This window comes from Arvicanthis niloticus, chromosome 20 (genome assembly GCF_011762505.2).
Source record: "Arvicanthis niloticus isolate mArvNil1 chromosome 20, mArvNil1.pat.X, whole genome shotgun sequence".
In the NCBI taxonomy this organism is placed as follows: domain Eukaryota; kingdom Metazoa; phylum Chordata; class Mammalia; order Rodentia; family Muridae; genus Arvicanthis; species Arvicanthis niloticus.
In genome coordinates, this window is record NC_047677.1 from 6,397,229 (window position 1) to 6,415,990 (window position 18,762).

Consider the following 18,762-nt stretch of genomic DNA (forward strand, 5'->3'; position numbering starts at 1 on the left):
CAGGGAAAAAAAATATACACTTCTTCTAAACTTTCTTGAGCGAACACACACACACACACACACACACACACACACACACACACACTCCAGCGTACACACGTGTATCAAGCTGGTAGACACTGGATTTACGCTAACAGTGCCTGAGCAAACCCAGGATTGTATTTGTCTCCCCCTTTCTCTTTTATCTGTTAAGAAAGCTGTAGAAGGGAAATGGTCCTGGACTTATCCCAACATTCAGGAGCCAGAGGTAGGTGGATCTTTGTGAGATCTAGGTCAGCCTGGTCCTACATAGTAAGTTGTAGGCCACCAGGGCTGCATAATGAGACCCTTTCCCAATGTTAAGAGAGAGAAAAAAAAGTATTGTAGGAGGGGTTTAGCATTCAATGAGAGGTTGTTCTAAGATTATTATTATTTTTTTTTTACAGACTAAGAATTTTGGGCCAAATCAGGCAGTAGTGGGGCATGCCTTTAATCTCAGCTCTTAAGAGGCAGAGGTAGGCGAATCTCTGAGTTTGAGACTAGGCTGGTCTACAGAGTGAGTTACAGGACAGCTAGAGCTACACAGAGAGACCCGTCTTGACAACACCATCACCATCATCAAAAAGGAAAGGAAGAAAGAAAGAAAGAAAGAAAGAAAGAAAGAAAGAAAGAAAGAAAGAGAGAAAGAAATAAAGAAAGGTAGAACAAAAGAAAGAAAGAAAGAAAGAAAGAAAGAAAGAAAGAAAGAAAGAAAGAAAGAAAACTTTGGTTCAGTAAGATGTCTCCGTGTGTAAAGATATTTATTGTCAAGTTAATCAGGGTGGAATGAGAGAGTAGACTTTGGAAAGCTTTCTTCTGCCTTCCACACAAGAGCTGAGCCACGGCAAGGCCTGCGTGCATATTCATGTGTGTGTGTATGTTCATGTGTGTGTGTGTGTGGTAAGGGGGGCATGCGAGTGGAAATTACTTTTGTAAGTAAGGAAGTTACTTTTTCTTCTTTGCATATGTGTATCAGACCTGTGTGGGAGCCTTTGGACACCCCCCAAAATGGACATCTCATCTCCCTGCAACTAGAGTTACAAAGGGTCATAGTCCACGATGTGGATCCTGGGAACTGAAGATGGGTCTTCTGCCAGAGCGCTAGTCACTCTTAACCAATAAGCCTTTTCTTAAGCTATTTAAAAAATCCTCTTTTTTTTTTTTTTTTAAATTTGAGACAGAGTACCATGTAGCTCAAACTGGTCTCAGCCAAAAGTGATGTTGAATTTCCCATCCCTCTGCTTCTACCTCTCCAGTACTGTGTTTATAGGCATGTGGCACTAACACCCAGTTTATATGGTGCATGCTAGACAAATACTGTATCAACCAAGCTTTGCCCCAGCCATTTTATTTATTTATTTATTTATTTATTTATTTATTTATTTATTTATTTAAGTCAGGGTCATGTGCTGGGATGTATAGACATTTGCAACCTAAATATCCTATTTTGGTATGTATATATTTGTATAACTTAAATATCCTATCTGGGGATGTACAGGCATGCTCATCCATGCCTGTGTTAAATGAAAGGAGAGGTAAAGGAGTCCACAAAATGTCATGAGCATGTGCAGTACAAAAGGTGATTTTGTGTGTATGACAAAAGGCTGAAAATATTTAATTTTGTGATGTTAAGGCATCTATAATTCTATGAAATTCTATAATTCTGTCAGAAAAAATCTTTACGATGTTTTGTAAAAGACTTGAATCAATTATAGTCATTGGGCTGTTTGTTCAACTTCCCTGTCTTTTCTTCAGCGGAGTTTGGAGATGGACAGTAGTTATGGAATAGGAGGAAGCCATTGCTCTCATAGGCCATTGCCTCTGTAAGAGCACATAAGTGACCCAAAGATGTTTTATTAGTTCTGCTTTGAGTCTCTGGAGTGCTACACTGCCACCCTGTGGAGCTGAGACTTTCAGCGTGAGCAAGGTCGGCTCTGCATAGCTAGTACTAGAAATTTACACAAGATGCACTCTAAAGCAAGAACACAGGAAAATACCATGTTTTGCCAATTATGCAAGAATTAAGATAAGGATTGCTTTCTGCAGGTAAATGGAGGTATATAAAATAATAAGTTACCTTGTGAGTCAGTTTCTTTGAACATTTGCTTGAACAGAAACCATAAACCTCATGAAAGAAAGAAGTGGGTTTTCTGTTTTCTTCTGCACTAAGTCCCAATAGAGGATGACCTCATGTTTCATTTTGTTTGTAATTAAACATTTTTCAGAACCCCACGTGTGGGTACTGGGAGAGCTCCAACAGTTGGAGCCCAATCAATTTCCTTAAGTTCAAAATAGGTGTTGTGTGATGCAGGGATTCAGACTTCTTTTGTTTCTAACAGTTTGTTACAGACGTAAGGGAGCTTATATAGAATTCTGCTTAGAATAATAGAACGCCCGGAGGCATTAGCTGTCAATGAATCTAACGTGGGGTGTGGTGGCTCATCTTCACTTGGGAGACAGCAGAAGGAGGATCAAGAGTTCAAGGCTAGCCTCAGCTACATAGAGAGTCCAGGGTCAACCTTGAGACTGCATAAAAGCCTGTCTCAAAATAAAACTAAAAGAAAAAAACAAACAAACACTAAGAACTCAGCAGATCTAATGTTATTAGCAACATGCTAAACTAACCAAATATCTGTCGATCTTTGAGTAGACAATTGAAGGTGGCATATTCACATAGAAGAATATTGTCAGGGCTGAGGACACATTTCAGTGGTACAGGGTTTGCCAACATAAATATGGCTCTGGGTTCAGTCCTCAGAACCAAAGAAAATGAAAGGAAAAAATATATTTTAACAATAAAATGCAATGAAGTTCAAGCATGGGCACTCTGTGAAAGAACCTTAAATATTTTATACTAGTGTCCGGAGAAATGGTTCAGCGGCTATGAACACGTACTGGCTGATCTTCCAGAGGACTTGGGTTCGATTCCTAGTGTCCTCATGGTGGATCACAAACATCCATAACTCTAGTCAGAGAATCTGACACCCTCTCTGGCCTCCTTGGGCATAGGAATGCAAGTGATGCACAAATATATATGTGGGTCCCCTGCCCTCGTCAGTCATTGCATACTGGTGGTCTCAGGATGCTGAGGAGACGGGGAGCAGGATCTCAGGTGGTAGTGAGTATGAACAACCCGGGTAGACTGTTTCAGAGGGCAGCTCATTTATTGAAATAGTGGGACTAGTTCATATAGCTCGAGCTGTGGGTCAGGGGCAGGACGAGGAAGGAAGTGCGCCAGTGGGCCCAGTGACCTTCCAAGCTTATCAGTTAGATTAGCAGACTGCAACTCACAAGATTTCTGAGAAGCCAGTTCTCTGGTGTAAAAACCGAAGTTTAACTAACTTTATCATGAAGTGGCCTTTGTTTCTATAGGTTTGAATAGGCCCAAGCCTGATTTGGGTATGAGGTAGCCCCTCTCCTGCCATGCTCTCTGAGAAATATCTAAGGTATCATCTGGCTTGGGAATTTAAGAAGTGTATTTGATCAAAATAACAAATATACCCAATAAGTTATAATAAAACCAGTATACTCAGTGAAAGAAGCCAGACACAAAGACCACATATTATATAGTTGATTTATATGGAATATCTACATTAGATACATTCATACTGTTTACCAAGGACTAGAGGCAGAGGGAATGAGATGTGTTGGTTAATAGGTTAATAGGAATCCATTTCTGTTTGGCTGATGAAAATATTTCAGAATTTGACAATAGTGCTTATTATATAGCTCTGTAAATTTACTGAACATCACTAGACAGTACACATTAAATAAGAGAACTGTATGGCATGTGAATTATATCTGGAGAAAGGTTTTCAGAAGTGAATAAATACTGGCCATCATGCTCTCACTGTGGCCAACTGTGAGCAAGAAAGAAGCTTCCAAGGAAGCAGAATTTAAGAACATAATTTGACATGTATGTCAAAGTTTTTACAACTGACTTACAGGTCTATAAATTAGTGACAATTGGAGAGAGAAAAGTAACCAGCATTGTTTTTCACAATTGACTTTCAGGTCTGTAAATTAGTGACAATTGGAGAGAGAAGAGAAGCCAGCACTTTCAAATACAACCTCAGTGTGCTTAGAACTGGAGACTTCCTGTCCACAGGTACATCTCAGTTCAGCTTCCGGCGAGATCATCCTGCTGTCCAAGGCTCCATTGCTCACCCAAGAATCATGTTCACCAAGTTGAGGTGGAGTGACAAAGGAGAGGTGGTCTTATAGAGATATGGTAGATGTTCTCAGACACTTACTGATGTTTTACCAGGCACTGACCAAGCTCTGAGTCCAGGTGAAGGAGGGGAAGACACTCATCTCAAGTTATTCTGAGATATTATTCTGGTTGACTCTTACTGGAAAAGAGTTTGCACCCCCAGGCTCTCAAGAACTAGTCAGGGTTTTGCATGACGGGATCTCCAGTGTTCCAGAGGTCAGAACATAGACAAGATGTGATGGCCTCAAGAGTCCTTTTTTTGGGGGGTGGGGGGAAGGGAGATTCCTTTCTCTTTGTGTTTTCCTTTAACTAAAAATCACACTTATTGGGGCTAGAGAGATGCCTCAGTGATTAAGATCACTAGCTGCTCTTCCAGAGGACCTAGGTTCATATCTTAGTACCCGCACGGCAGCTCACAATTATCTGTAATTAACTCCAGTGTCTTTTCTGACCTCTGTGGGCACTGTGTGCTCAGTGGTACACAGACACAGGCAAACACTCATACACATAAAATAAAAGTAAGTAAAATCCCCAAAATTAAGTAAGCTGCATTTACTAATTTACCTATGTGTGTCCACATGGAGGTCAGAGGGACACAATTTGTGGGTGGTTTTTCTTCTTCCACCATGCTCTGGGTATTGGTAACAAGCACCTCTACCCACTGAGCATCTGGTTCTCCTGTTCCTTTTCCCGCATGCTGTTTGTTCTTTAATCATCTTTTCCCTTCTGGCTACCCACTGAGCATTATTGTTAATACTATTGATCCATAGAACTAGATTATGCCCTGTATTTAAAATGCAGTCATTTTTTCCCCTAGTGCTCCAGAGCATGGGCCATTAGCACAGGCTTTACAGTTCAGCGTTGGTCTTTCCTACCGACTCCTTCTCTATTTCATCAAATCATCTTTAAATTTCATGAGCTTCATAAGGCAGGTGCTCATCACCCTTAGGCACTGGTTATTGCAGGGTGGTCCATGGGTTTTGCATGCTGGACACTTGTTTCACATGAGCAAAGTCATTCTTAGAGAGGAGCCTTTGAGGTGAAGGGCAACATTCTCCTTAGTATTTGTCCCCTGACATTGCTGTTTCCTACTCTTTCCTGTCAACAGTCCCCCCAATTGAAAGTCTCCACATGAAAGAATCTATGGGAGGAAAAACATGGAACAGTTCCCAAATGCCTCAGCGTGGCCTGAACTCAGACCCCCAAGACGGTGTCACGGCACTTCTGCTTGGTGCTGTGCTTAAATGTGAAGGGTGCTGAGGGGACAAAGAGTATGAGAATTTGCTCATTTCCAGGTAGGTGTTCTTGCCAGAAAGAACCAGCCACAGTCCCAAGTAAGTTTCAGGAGAGGGAAATGAAGTGTGTTTGCTGTCATCATCCAGGCTGATACTAAGGTGAGTCAAGTTACTGCAGGACAAAATGTATACCTGGTTGGAAAGAAATCATGCAGAACTTACCCACAAGTCATTCTGAGAACTTAAGAGGGGGGTTGAAGTCACTTCCACAAGAATGAGGAAAGAAGAGAGCAGATGAGAGAAAATCCCAGTAGATCCTCTATTGGAATTTGCTACTATATTGAGCCTGGAAAAATGTATATGAACCCAGTAAGAAGTAGAACGTACCCCAAGTGTGGTGGTATACATCTGTAACTCTAGCACTTGGGAGGTACAGACAGGAGGATCTGGAGTTCGAGGTCACCCTCAACTACACAGTGAGTTCAAGTTTTGCCTTCACTACAGGAGACCTTGTTTTAAAATAAACTAAGCAATATTAACAGATTTTTAACATTAATAATTAATCATGCTGCTATGCCATAAAACTAGAGTGATTTATTAATCTATTTACCTGAGCTGAGAAGAAAGCTCTAAAAAAAAACCATCAGGCATGCTGGCATGTTGGTGCTCACTAGCAATTCGGCACCTAGGAGGATGAAGCAAGAGGATTATTATGCGTTCCAGGTCAACATGGACTACAGAGGGATAGTGAGATGAGTCATTGGGTACAGGTGCTTGCAGAAAGAAAACATGAGTTTGATCCCAGGAACTCATGTAAATATGGAAGGAGAAAACCAACTCCACAAAGTTGTCCTCTGAACCACATGTATACTGTAACAAACATGCCACTGTACATACATCACACACACACAAACACACACAATGATGATGATTATGATAGCAATGGTGATTGATGATGATGATTGATAATGATTGATAATGAGAAGTGGAAACTTGGTTTCTGTGGAAAGTCAACTATGTCAAATAATGTTTTGCTGGGGCACAAAGTTGCAAGGATGTTTTGTTAAAACAGACACACGAAAGAATGTGTCTCTGAAGCAGACACAGGTGAGAGGATGCATGATTTTCAGAAGGATTATTAATAGCCCCTCAGATCGAGGGAGCTCAAGCATTGGTTCACTTTGCTCCTCCTCGTTATTCTTTGCTGGCGACATGCATGTATTGGTCTGACTTATATTGTGTTGCTGAGCTTCGCTTGTGGTGACTCATAGAGAGAAACTTGCCCAAGAACTTCTCGAGAGGTTACTGATGCTTCTTGCTGCTTTTGCGGACTCGGCCTGGTTGGCAAGCCTCGAAGTTTCTTCTGGATTGAACTTCAGTTGCTGATTTGTGTGTGGTGTCTGCCTGGTGGACTGAGAACAATGAAGATTGGCATTGCCCCAAAGAATTAAACAGGTATACTTCCCCCGTATCCTAATAACCTTTCTTTCCTCCTACCTTTCGTAGGTGGTGGGCTACAGGGGAGGTTGAGCCCTTATTAAAGTAGATTGAACAAAAATTATGCCTACAGTGATGGTGATGATGATGTTTGATGACTGCTGATGGTTGTTGATGATGATGATGAAGAAGAAGAACAACCCAACTGGGTATGGTAGCATGTTCTTTTAATTCAGCACTTGGTAGGTACAGGATTGGGAATTTAGTGATTCCTCTTGAGCACATTGTGAGTTTGATCTGAGCAAAATAAAATCATGTCTTAAAAAAAAAAAAACCAACAAATAAAGACAATAACAAAGCAACAACAACAACAACAAAACTAACCAAACCAACCAGCCAACCAAATCTAAAAACATAAAACCAAAACTGAGCATGTACTGTGTGGTGGCACTTTCCTGGAATCTCAAAATTTGGGAGGCGGAGGGAAGGAGGAGGAGGAGGAGGAGGAGGAGGAGGAGGAGGAGGAGGAGGAGGAGAAGGAGGAGGAGGAGAAGGAGGAGTTCAAAGCTAATCTGGGCTATAGATCAAAACTATGTCTCACCAACAAAGTAATACCTAGGTTCAGTAGCTCATGCCTATAACACTAGCTTTTGGAAAGTACAGGCAGGAGGATCAAGGCCATTCTTGGATATATAGCAAGCTCATCGACAGCTTGGGATATATGATTTTTGTTTCAAAAAACCTAAGGAAAAAAACAGAAGTAAAAGAGAGTGAAGGAAGAAAAAAAGAGAGAAAGGAAAGAGAGACGCTCAGATAAAAATAAACTGTCTAAACAAGCAAGCCATGAAATGAGGCTTTGAACAGATATTTTGGTGACTGCAGATATAAAATCAACTAAAACGGTGGATCAATGACTTGGGTGGCTGATATACTTTGTGTCATAGACACTATAGATAATACTGAAACACAGACCATAGTGCTATGGCCAGGGTACTGTAGTTAAGTAAGAATGTTTATATGTGTATACACACACACACACACACACACACACACACACACACACACACACACACACACACACACGTGTATATGTATATATGGTCCCATATATACTAGACAACACCCTACCAAAGAAACTGCATCCCTACTCTCAACATTAAATGTTCACTTATACTATTACAATGAAAGTCAGGCTACGGTAGCCTTGCCAGGTTTGGATCTTGCTATGTAAATCTTGCTTGCCCTGAACATGTGGCCTGTGCTACATGAGACCTTGACTCAAACAAACAAAAAGCTCTGTGTCAACCCAGAACTCACAAAGCCACTAAAACCACTGTGAGTGATGAGTAGATTTCAAAAGAAGGAAATTAAACTTGGATATACTAAAATTAAGAAGTCATGTCTTTGTAAAGTCACTATTGCAGACCTCCTCTCTCTCCATGAAAACTTTAAAAATAGCAACCTTAATAGATGCTTCAAGGCAGTTTACTTCTGGCCCTAGGCATGTAATGATTTATTTATTTTTTGTGCATTGGTATTTTGCCTGCATTGGTGTCTTGTATCATCTGGAACTAGAGTTACATGTAGGTGCTGGGAATTGGACCCAGACCCTCTGGAAGAGCAGCTAGCGCTCTAAAGCACTGAGCCATCTTCCAGCCCCAGGCCCTAGGCATGTAACAGGCTGCCTAGCCAGGTTTCTTAGCAATGCTGTGGCTAGAGCCCAGATCCTCTGGCTTTGCTCTTGCCTTCATTTGTTCTGTTGCCTGTGAGCCATCCTAATCTATACAAAGAGTTTTTGAACAGGAAAGTAAACATTGCATCTTTCTATGGCAGAAGGGTTTTGCAAGCATTGTGCATTGTGAAATTTCATTGTTTCTATGAGGACTGAATGAAAGCTTTGTCTCAAATAACCCTGGTAAATAGCGGCAAGTTCATCTAAAGGGACTGAAGAAAGACATGCAGGCCTTTTCTGAATCTGGTCGGTGTCCTAGTTCTTGTATGTACAGAACTTGTGTCATTTACAGAGGCTTTAGGACTGTAAAACACAATGCTTTGCTCTCATCTGCTCGAGCTTTTTCACTTCTAAGTGGTCCAAGGGCTCTCATGAAAGCATGTGAGTATCGAAATCCCTTCACCAACTATAATTAGCGAAAGAGAACAACGTCAGGTCTTTATTTGAGCAACAGAAAAGGTGAAGCAGGGGACAAGAAGAATGAAGTACATGACACCAACTAACATCGTGTTCTACTGCCTGCATTTGAACTTTGAGAACTATCTCTGGATTCATCAAAAACTGAACACTGTTACTATAATATTATTTTTTCCAGAAATGAGAACTATAATGGGAGTACTTCTTCCTCAATTTTAACAAATGTGTTAACATATTTAGGTAGACATCATAAAAAGATGAATGGGTAAATTAAGAATGATTCTAAGATTCCATCTTACACCTGTCAGAATGGCTAAAATAAAAAAACTCAAGAGACAGCTGATGCTGACGAGAGTGTGGAACAAGGGCAACACCCTTCTGTTGCTGCTGAAAGTGAAAATTTGTGCAACCACTGGGGCAATCAATTTGATGGCTTCTCAGATAATTAGGGATAGTTCTACCTCAGGACCCAGCTATGCCTCTCCTGGGCATATACCCAAAATATGCTCTACCATACCCAAGGACAATTGCTCAATTATGTTTATAGCAGCTTAATTCGTAATCACCAGGAACTGGAAACTATCCAGATGTCTCTCAACCGAAGAGTGGATAAAGAAAATGTGGTTCATTTATACAACATACTATTCAGCTATTAAAAACAAGAACATCAAGAATTTTGCAGGCAAATGGATAAAACTCAAAAATATCATCCTGAGGTGACCCAGACCCAAAAGGACATGCATGGTATGTACTCACTTATAAGTAGATATTAGTCATAAATTACAGGATAACCACACTATATTCCACAGACCCAAAGAAGCTAAACAGGAAGGAAAGCCCAAGGGAGAATGCTTGAATCTTACTCAGAAAGGGAAATAAGATAGATATTGGAGGTGGATGGAGAGGGGGAACTGGGAAGGAGATGGTAATGGGAACAGGGTAGGGTGGGTGAGAGGGGGTATCAGGTGTAGGGAGAGCCAGGAGAGAGGGCTGGGAGAATGAATGGAAATCAGTGACAGGTGTGGGGCAGAACTCTAGGATGTGGCAGAGACCTGTGATGGGAGAGACTCCAGGGAGTCTATGAAAGTGACTCCAGCTGAGACTCAGTGGTGGGGGATATGGAGCCTAGTGCGGCCAGTAGGACTCCCAGTGAAGAAATAAGGACACCAACTCACCCACAAAACCTTTAACTCCAAATTTGCCCTGCCCACATGAAGTGCAGAGACAAAGACGAAGCAGAGACTGATGGAATGGCTGGCCCAACTTGAAACCCATTCTGTGGACAAGAGCCAACCCCTGACACTATTAATGATGTTCTGTTATGCTTGCAGACTGGAGCCTAGCATAACTGTCCTCTGAGAGGCTCCACCCAACAACTGACTGAAACATACAGAGACCCATAGTTGAACATCAGGTGGAGCTTGGGAAGTCATGCGCTAGAGTGAGGGATAGAACTGATCCAGCCCGATGGGTCAAGGACACCACAAGAAGACTTACAGAGTCAACTAACCTAGACCCATGGGGGCTCACAGAGACTGAACCAACAACCAAAGAGTATGCAGGCACTGGAAATAGGCCCCCTATACATTTTTAGCAAGTGGACAGCTTGGTCTTTATGTGGGTTCCCATGACAATTGAAGCAGAGGCTGTCCCTGACTCAGTTACCTCCCATTGGATCCCTTCTATCTGGACTGCCTTGGAGAGGTTGGACTTAGTCATGCTTGGACTGGATGTCCCAGGGCAGGGTGGTACCCAAGCAGGGGGCGAGGAGGGAGCTTCCCTTTCTCTGAGGTGACAGGGAGGTGGTAGTAGTGGGGGAGGGATTTGTAAGAGTGGGACTAGAGTAGAGGAGAGAGGGGTGGCTGCTACTGGGATGTAAAGTGAATAAATAAATTAATGAAAAAATAAAAAAGAATATTCATGGCCAGGCTTGGTGGCACACTCAAAGGTCAGTATAATAACTGCAGACAAGGGTCCTTGTCTAAAATTAAGGAATATTCACTACAACACCCAACACTATGGTAGGTTGACATATTCACAAGTTTCATGTATTATGAGTTTTACAGGAATATATATCCAAACTTCATTAGAAAAACAAATAAATAGATAGATAAATAAATGTTTACACAGACAGACCATGAACTCTTAACATACATGGCTTCAAGTGCAATAATTTTTAAGAGCAGAAATTTGAAATATTCTTATTTTTCTTATTTCTAGATCAACACTAGTGTGCAGTTTTTATTTGTTTTGGGATAAGCTTTACATAGCTCAGGGTGGCCTCAAACTCACTATGTAGCTGAGGTGCCCTTGCACCTGGGATTGTCTTGTGTCTACCTCCCAAAGTTAGGATTGGAGGTATGCACTACCACACCTATCTTGTAAATCAATGTTTTTTAGTTTAGTTTTTGAGTCTATAATAAATATTCATGGTACAAAATTTAAATGAGTCAAGATCTCCCGCTTTCTTTTTGATTATTCACATACATCATGGTAACTAATATTGAAGATGTGTGATTGAGGAACTGGTTTTTGTGTGTAATTGAAACTTTTGTATATTAAAACTATGAAAATGATGACTACTTTTGTGGTGGAAGATCGTCTTTTCCAGAAGTAGAACAATAATTGCTAACATGTTTTTCTGGAATCTTGTGTCTCTTTCATATCAATAAGACAGGGGCATAATTTCTCTCTTCCAAAATCTGGGCAGGTGTGTAACTCTGGTTACCAGTGGAATGCAGCAAATATGACTCCATGATTTTTAAAGACAGCACAGCTCATGCTTACACACACACACACACACACACACACACACACACACACACACACACCCCACACACATTAGTTTTTTTAAGACAAATTTCTCTGTGTAACTCTTGCTGTCTTAGAACTTGTAGACCAGGCTGGCCTCATCCTCAGAGTTCTACCTGTCTCTGCCTCCCTAATGCTGGGATTAATGCTCCCTAATGCTGGGTGTACATCACCACTCCCCCACTCCTCTTGTATATATATTTGTGACAGAGTTTGACATAGCCCAGGTGGCTTCAAAGTCACCATGCAGTCAAAACTGGCATTGAATTCCTGATCTCCTTGCCTCCAAATTCTTAACTCTGGGATTATGGGCCAGTGCCACCATCCTTGGCATACTCTCCTGCCTCAGCTTCTTGAATGCTGAAATTATAGGTCATGTCACCAAGCTTGGCTAATTTTTCTTGATGTGAATAGATATAGCAAATATCTTTAAACACACAAGTCCTGATACTCTTTTGAAATTATGTGCTCATGAGATTGCAAAACCCAGAGCAAACACTCAATCTTCAAGTTATAGCACATTTTCATACCCCCAGCAATAGTCAAATAAATGAATGTCTTAAGTTTTCAGGCCACATTTGGTGGCCTATTTTGTTAGTGAAGTAAAACTTACAAGTGTTGTTTATGCTATCAAGACAAAAGGCACTGGTGATTCAAGTGAAGAAAATTAAAGATTTATGTATTGTAATTTCATGGGTATGAATATTTTGCCTGCATGCATATATGTGCACCATCTGTATGCAGTGCCCATGGAGACCAGAAGAGGGGATCAGATCCTATAAAACTGGAGTTACAGATGGTTTGAGCTGTTGTGTGGGAGCTGTGATCAGAACCTGGGTCCTTTACAAGAGCCTCAGGTACTCTTAACAACTGAGTGATCTCTCTGTGACTGCCACCAAATACAGATTACAATTTTAATTTGTAAGAGGGTAAAAATTATTTTCTTCAGAAAGATGTACAGATTCCTATAATCAAGAAACAGAGTAGCTGAATATTCTGTTCTTTATTGAGTATTTCTGAAAAACACAGCAGCCTAACAAAGAACACGTGGGCAGAAGGGGAAGATTTCTTTTTTCTTTTTATTGGTTATTTTATTTATTTACATTTTAAATGTTATCCTCATCCCAGTTTCCCTTCTGCAAACCACCTATCCCATCCCCACTTCCCCCTGCTTCTATGAGGGAGCTCCCCCACCCACCCACTCCTGCCTCCCTAACATTCTCCTACATTGGGGCATCGAGTCTTCACAGGACCCAGGGCCTCCCCTCCCACTGATGCCAGATAAGGCAATTCTCTGCTCCACAAGCAGCTGGAACCATGAGCACTCTTTGGTTGGTGGTTTTAGTCCCTGGGAGTATGTGGGGAGGGGTCTAGTTGGTTGCTATTGTTGTTTTTCCTATGGGGTTGCACCCCTCTTCAGCTCCTTCAGTCCTTCCCTTAACTCTTCCATTGGGGTCCCCATGTTCAGTCTGATGGTTGGCTGTGAGCATCCGCATCTGTATTGGTCAGGCTCTGGCAGAGCCTCTCAGGGGATCAGTATACCAGGCTCCTATCAGCAAGTGGTTCTTGGCATCAGCAATAGTGTCTGGGTTTGGTGTCTTCAGATGGGATGGATCCCTAGGTGGCACAGTCTCTAGATCACCTTTCCTTCATAGAATCTCATAAAATTGAAAAGCTTCTGTAAGACAAAAGACATTTCATCAGATCGAAATGGCAACCTATAGATTGGGAAAAAGATCTTTACCTATCCTACATCTGATAGAGGGCTAACATCCAATATATACAAAGAACTCAAGAAGTTAGACTCCGGAGAACCAAATAACTTTATTTAAAAATCGGGTACAGAGCTAAAAAAAAAAAATTCTCAACTGAGGAATCTCGAATGGCTGAGAAGCACTTAAAGAAATGTTTAACATCCTTAGTCATCAGGCAAATACAAATCAAAAGAACCCTGAGATTCCACCTCACACCAGTCAGAATGCCTAAGATCAAAATCTCAGGTGACAGCAGATGCTGGTGAGAATGTAGAGAAAGAGGAACACTGCTTCATTGCTGGTGGGATTGCAAGCTGGTACAACCATTCTGGAAATCAGTTTGGCGGTTCCTCAGAAAATTGGACATCGTACTACTTCAGGGGAAGATAATTTTGTTTTAAGAAAACAAAATTTGGGTGGTTAAGTATGGGGTCAGTCACGTCTCATGCTTGTTTTATTGCAGTCAGTGTTAACATTTACCAAGAAGACATGCAACTGCAGACAAGTCCTCATGTCTGTGTTGCTGAGAACTTGGGTCCCTGGCTAAAGATTAAACAATATTTGCTATTGTCGACTGAAGACAGAAAGGCAGCTCATTTGCCACTTCAAATTGTTATTAAAGAGACCATTACTGGGTTGGTGGGATGGCAGTGAGTAAAAGCACTTACTGTCAAGTCTGATGACCTGAGTTCAACCCCTGGAACCCAAGTGATTGAAGGAGAGAAGCAGTTCCCACAGTTGTCCTCTGACCACCACACACTCACTGTGGCACATATATACTAAATATAGTGATAACATTAACAATGATAACAATTATAATAAAACCACTATCGCACACTTGAAATATGGAGGCAGGAGAATTAAAAATTCAAGGTTAAAGCTGGGTGTGGTGGAGCATGCCTTTTATTCCAGCACTTGAGAAGCAGAGGCAGGTGTATTTTTGAGTTCAAGGCCAGGCTGGTCTACAAAGTGAGTTCCAGGACAGTAAGGTCTACAGGGAGAAATCCTGTCTTGAAAAACCAAGAAAAAAAAATTCAAGGTTGGATTCTAATCCCAACATTTGAGAGGAAAAGGTAGGTGTATCTCTCTGAGTTTAAGGCCAGCTTGGTCTACATTGTCAGTTCCAGATCAGTCAGGGCTATATAGTAAGGCCCTGTCTCAAACAAACAAACAAACAAACAAACAACAACAACAACAACAGAATTCAGAGTTGGGACCTGGGACATAAATTGGTAAAGTCCAAGCCCAGCATGTTAGAGGCCCAGGGTTTGATTCTCAGCGCACCAAGAACTGGATATGGTGGTACTCACACCTGTAATCCCAGCATTCCATAGGAAGAGGCAAGGTGGTGGTGGTCATGGTGGAGGAGGAAAAGGGGGAAGAAGGGGAGGGGGAAGAGGAGGGAGAGGAGAAGAGGAGTACGAGAATAGATGACTCAAAGGTTAAGTGTGCTGCCTGCTCTTCCAGAGGTCCTCAGTTCAATTCCCAGCAACCACATGGTGGCTCATAACCATCAGCTAATGAGATCTGGTGCCCTCTTCTGGCATGTAAGTGTACACAAAGGCAGAATTATCTATCTATCTATCTATCTATCTATCTATCTATCTATCTATCTATCTATCATAAATCTTTAAAAATATGGAAGAGTCAGGAGGGGCAGAAATTCAAAGTTATCCTCAACTACATAGGGACTTGAAGACTAATCTAGGCATAGGAAATTCTGTCTGGGGGCTGGGGGATGGTGTAGAGAAACCAGAGTCGATCTATCCAGAATGACTGAATTCTGTAGCTTGCAGATTTTAAATTCTTTGTTGTAGCTTCACTTGAACTTTGTCTGGGTAATAGACCCATAGAGATTCTGTACCATGTACAAGGCACTATACTTGTAAGTATCTTAGTTCTCTATGGTGCTTGGGTTCTGTCTCAATATACCTGATAAGGCAGTGTTTTAGTTAATATGTAGTAAAATTCTGAGAGTTCTTTAACAAACTTCCTTGCCTTGAACTTGGCCTCAGAGAACATGTCTAGTAGCTTTCAGCTTCTTTTTTCTCTTTCAAAAAAAAAAGTGTTTGGTTTCAAAACATTCCTATTTTCTTCTCTAACTCACTGCTTACTATTAAAGCTTCCAGTTTTTAAAATAGTTATGAGATACGGTTTGCTAAGCATGCACAGTCAAAACCCAATTTCCTGCATAGCTCAGTCAACCTCAAAGAACTGCGGGTGGCTGGCTGACCGACCTAAGTGTTCTGCGTCAGGATTGTGTGGCCCGGCTGGCTGGAAAGCAATCTAAGTTCCTGCTGTTTATTTTGCATGTGGAGAGCTTTTCCATAATCTAACCTTTAGCCAGGGAACGTCTTTCATCATGGGAGCAAAAGGAAGCTGAACTATAAAATAGCTTTGCTGTGATGTTCCAGGCTATCTAAAATCCAAAGGTCTAAACTACCGGCCTCAATATTCTTTTAAGAGAGAATGATATTCTAACAAAAACCCAGAAAACCCACTAGTCACACTTGCAACTGAAGTATGAAGCCTAAAGAATTTTTAAAGCAAGATGGAGATATGAGGGCACCAGCTGTGTAGGAAGCCAGCCCTCCTGAGTGATGAAGAGCATCCACTGGCTCACCCCGAAACCTGTGAACTTTGTGGTCCTTGGGTGCATATGGATCTCTGTGGCGCAGGGTACAGTTCTGAGCAGCTGCCTAACGTCCTGTGTAACTAACCTGGTAAGTTTCACCGACTTTTGTCTTTGCAGAGATTAGAACACAATCCCACTTGTAACTCACAGGTTTGTTTTCTTTTCATGACAAGGTCGCAAAGAAAGCTGCTTCTTGTCCCCTCCCTTTCCCCCTGAAGGTAGGAGAAATATATAGCTTCAAAATATAAGGAAGAATATTTTATTTAATTGTTTTCAAGTTCTAGATTTTTCAGGGGGAATGAGAGGCCTTAAATAAAATCAAATTTTACAAACTGTAAAATATTCTACTTAGTAATTTACTATAAATTATTAATATTTGTTTAAAATATAAAACAGGCTTTTGGTACACTTTAAACTTTCTGTTTCCCAGTTAGTTAGCAGTGATTGTATTATGGATGGATTGCTCACTAGGAAGCAGGTGCAGAGGCTAGATACACATTTTGTGTCAAAAGACAAAATTATTTATGTCTATTTCTTCCTAAGAATTCATCAGGTTTGACTAATCAGTTTTGACATGAACATTTTTTCTTTCTTATTGTTGTCCCTTTTGTCTGTATTGTCTGATATTGCCCCAAAAGTGACTTAAGTGTGCTTAAAACAGCCATTACGTTTATTTTTAACTTTTATATTTATAAATTAACTTGAAAAACCAAAAGCTGTAACCAGGAAGAAATGCATTGTTCCTATCTAAGGGTTAAATAACATGATAGATTAGGTATGTCATTTTGTACCCTTCTTATAAAGTAACAAAGTGTCTAACACTGTACTCATTCTTAAACTGGAGTATTCAAGGTAGAGCTATCTAGAAGATTAGAAAAGGGTGTTACACATATATGTTTTAATTTAAGTAAAGCAGTAGGTTGTTGCCCAGGCAAACTGTAGATAGTAGCAATTTAGAAAGAGGTTACAGAAGTCTTAGCCAAAATCTCATTGCATAGGATGCAGACAGGTTTGCTTTGGCTTTTTGTAGTTATGCTACAAACTTAGAAGTAGAAATCAGGTATTGTGAGGGAGGCCGAGGCAGGAGGGCCAGGAATGTCATGCCAGTCTAGCCTACAGGAACTGTATGGGACTACAGTCTTCTGCCCTAAAAGAAACCTCTTCATTCACTTCCTGATAAGTCAATGGATATGTGGCAAAATATGTACATATGTCTATACACATATGTTTAAATGATAAAGAGGAAAGAATAAAGACTGGTAGTTCTTCTGTCAGCCCTTGATATTTTTCTCAAACATATCTTGACATGTATGTTGTGTGTATATATAATTTTTTTGAGACAGAGGTTCACTTTGTAATCAAAGTTGGTCCCAAACTCCTGGCAATCCTCCTGCTCCAGCCTGCTTAGGATTAGAATTACAGTAGCAAGCTACTATGGCTGGCTTAAACGTATTTAGAATTTTACATACAATCATTTCATTTCACCTTATATTATGGATTTCCCTTTAGATCCTGAAGTCCTTTGGAATAAGGTCTCTGACACATTTAGAGAGCTCTATCAAGAGCGCAGACCACTGCAGGATGTCCATTTCCTTACTCTGGACACTGACTTTGATTATTTTTGCAAACCACAGTCTTCATTTTGTTTCTCTGTCTCCTTATTGTTGCTCTCTCTGTGTGGGCTCCATGCCCTCAGGGTTTGGCAGCCCGAACAGACAGTCAGTTCCTTTGTTGAGCTGCCTTCCTGTTCACCACCTACAGAGGAGGGCACAGCCCCTGAGGTGGCCATTGTAAGAGACACAGTCTGCTGGTTTGACCAGTAAATGTAATAAAGTGTTCTGAGCTGAGCCTCCCACGCAGGTTTGGGAGGGACAGAAGTAGGTGGATGGACAACTGAGCGTCGCCACTGTGAGGCATGAGAGACTCTCGCCTTAGTATTATTCCCTGCCATCCTTTTTAATGTGGGCATTTGCTGTGAAGGACATCTTTGCTATCTAGATCTTGAATAAAAGAATGTTAGGATTAAGTCAAGCATGGTGATTCATACCTATAACCCTAGCAGTCAGGAGGCAGATGCAGAATCAGGACAGGTTTGAAACCAGCCTAGGCTAGAGAGTGAGCTCCAGGATACACTGGGATACAGAGTGAAAGAGACAGTGAAAACAAGCCAACCACAGAAAAGAATGTTAGAATTGCTGGGAAAAGCCTGAGCTCTGTGCTTGAGCAGTGGGGATTTTGTGTTGACTGAGAGACTCTGTGTGAGCTCAATATATTACTGGCCTTATATTTCAATCCTAGATGCCATGTGCTCGAGGAAAAAAAAAAGTCAATCTTCTCAAGACTATTAACATTATGAGATGGCTTATAAAATAGAATCAATCAATCAATCAATCAATCAGTCAAACAAACAACTCTCCCCCAAAGATTCATAGTCAAATAAGTTGTAGAATTGCATTTTGCTGTAGATCCTCAGGCCACAGCAGAAATTTTTTTAATGGTTTATTTTATGT

At 41.1% G+C, this 18,762-nt stretch overlaps 1 protein-coding gene across 2 annotated transcripts in view; it reads left to right on the plus strand.

The window, feature by feature from the left end:
• The first annotated feature begins 15,870 nt into the window (after nt 1–15,870).
• Nucleotides 15,871–18,762, plus strand: part of Ros1 (ROS proto-oncogene 1, receptor tyrosine kinase) — a 112,567-nt gene continuing 109,675 nt past the window's right edge. For both annotated transcript variants that reach the window (XR_013105219.1, XM_034524422.2), the window contains exon 1: nt 15,871–16,340. Coding sequence is in view for 1 of the 2 variants with exons in the window: in XM_034524422.2 (XP_034380313.1) it covers nt 16,218–16,340 (123 nt within the window). In the remaining variant the exon portion in view is untranslated. The remainder of the gene's footprint in view (nt 16,341–18,762) is intronic.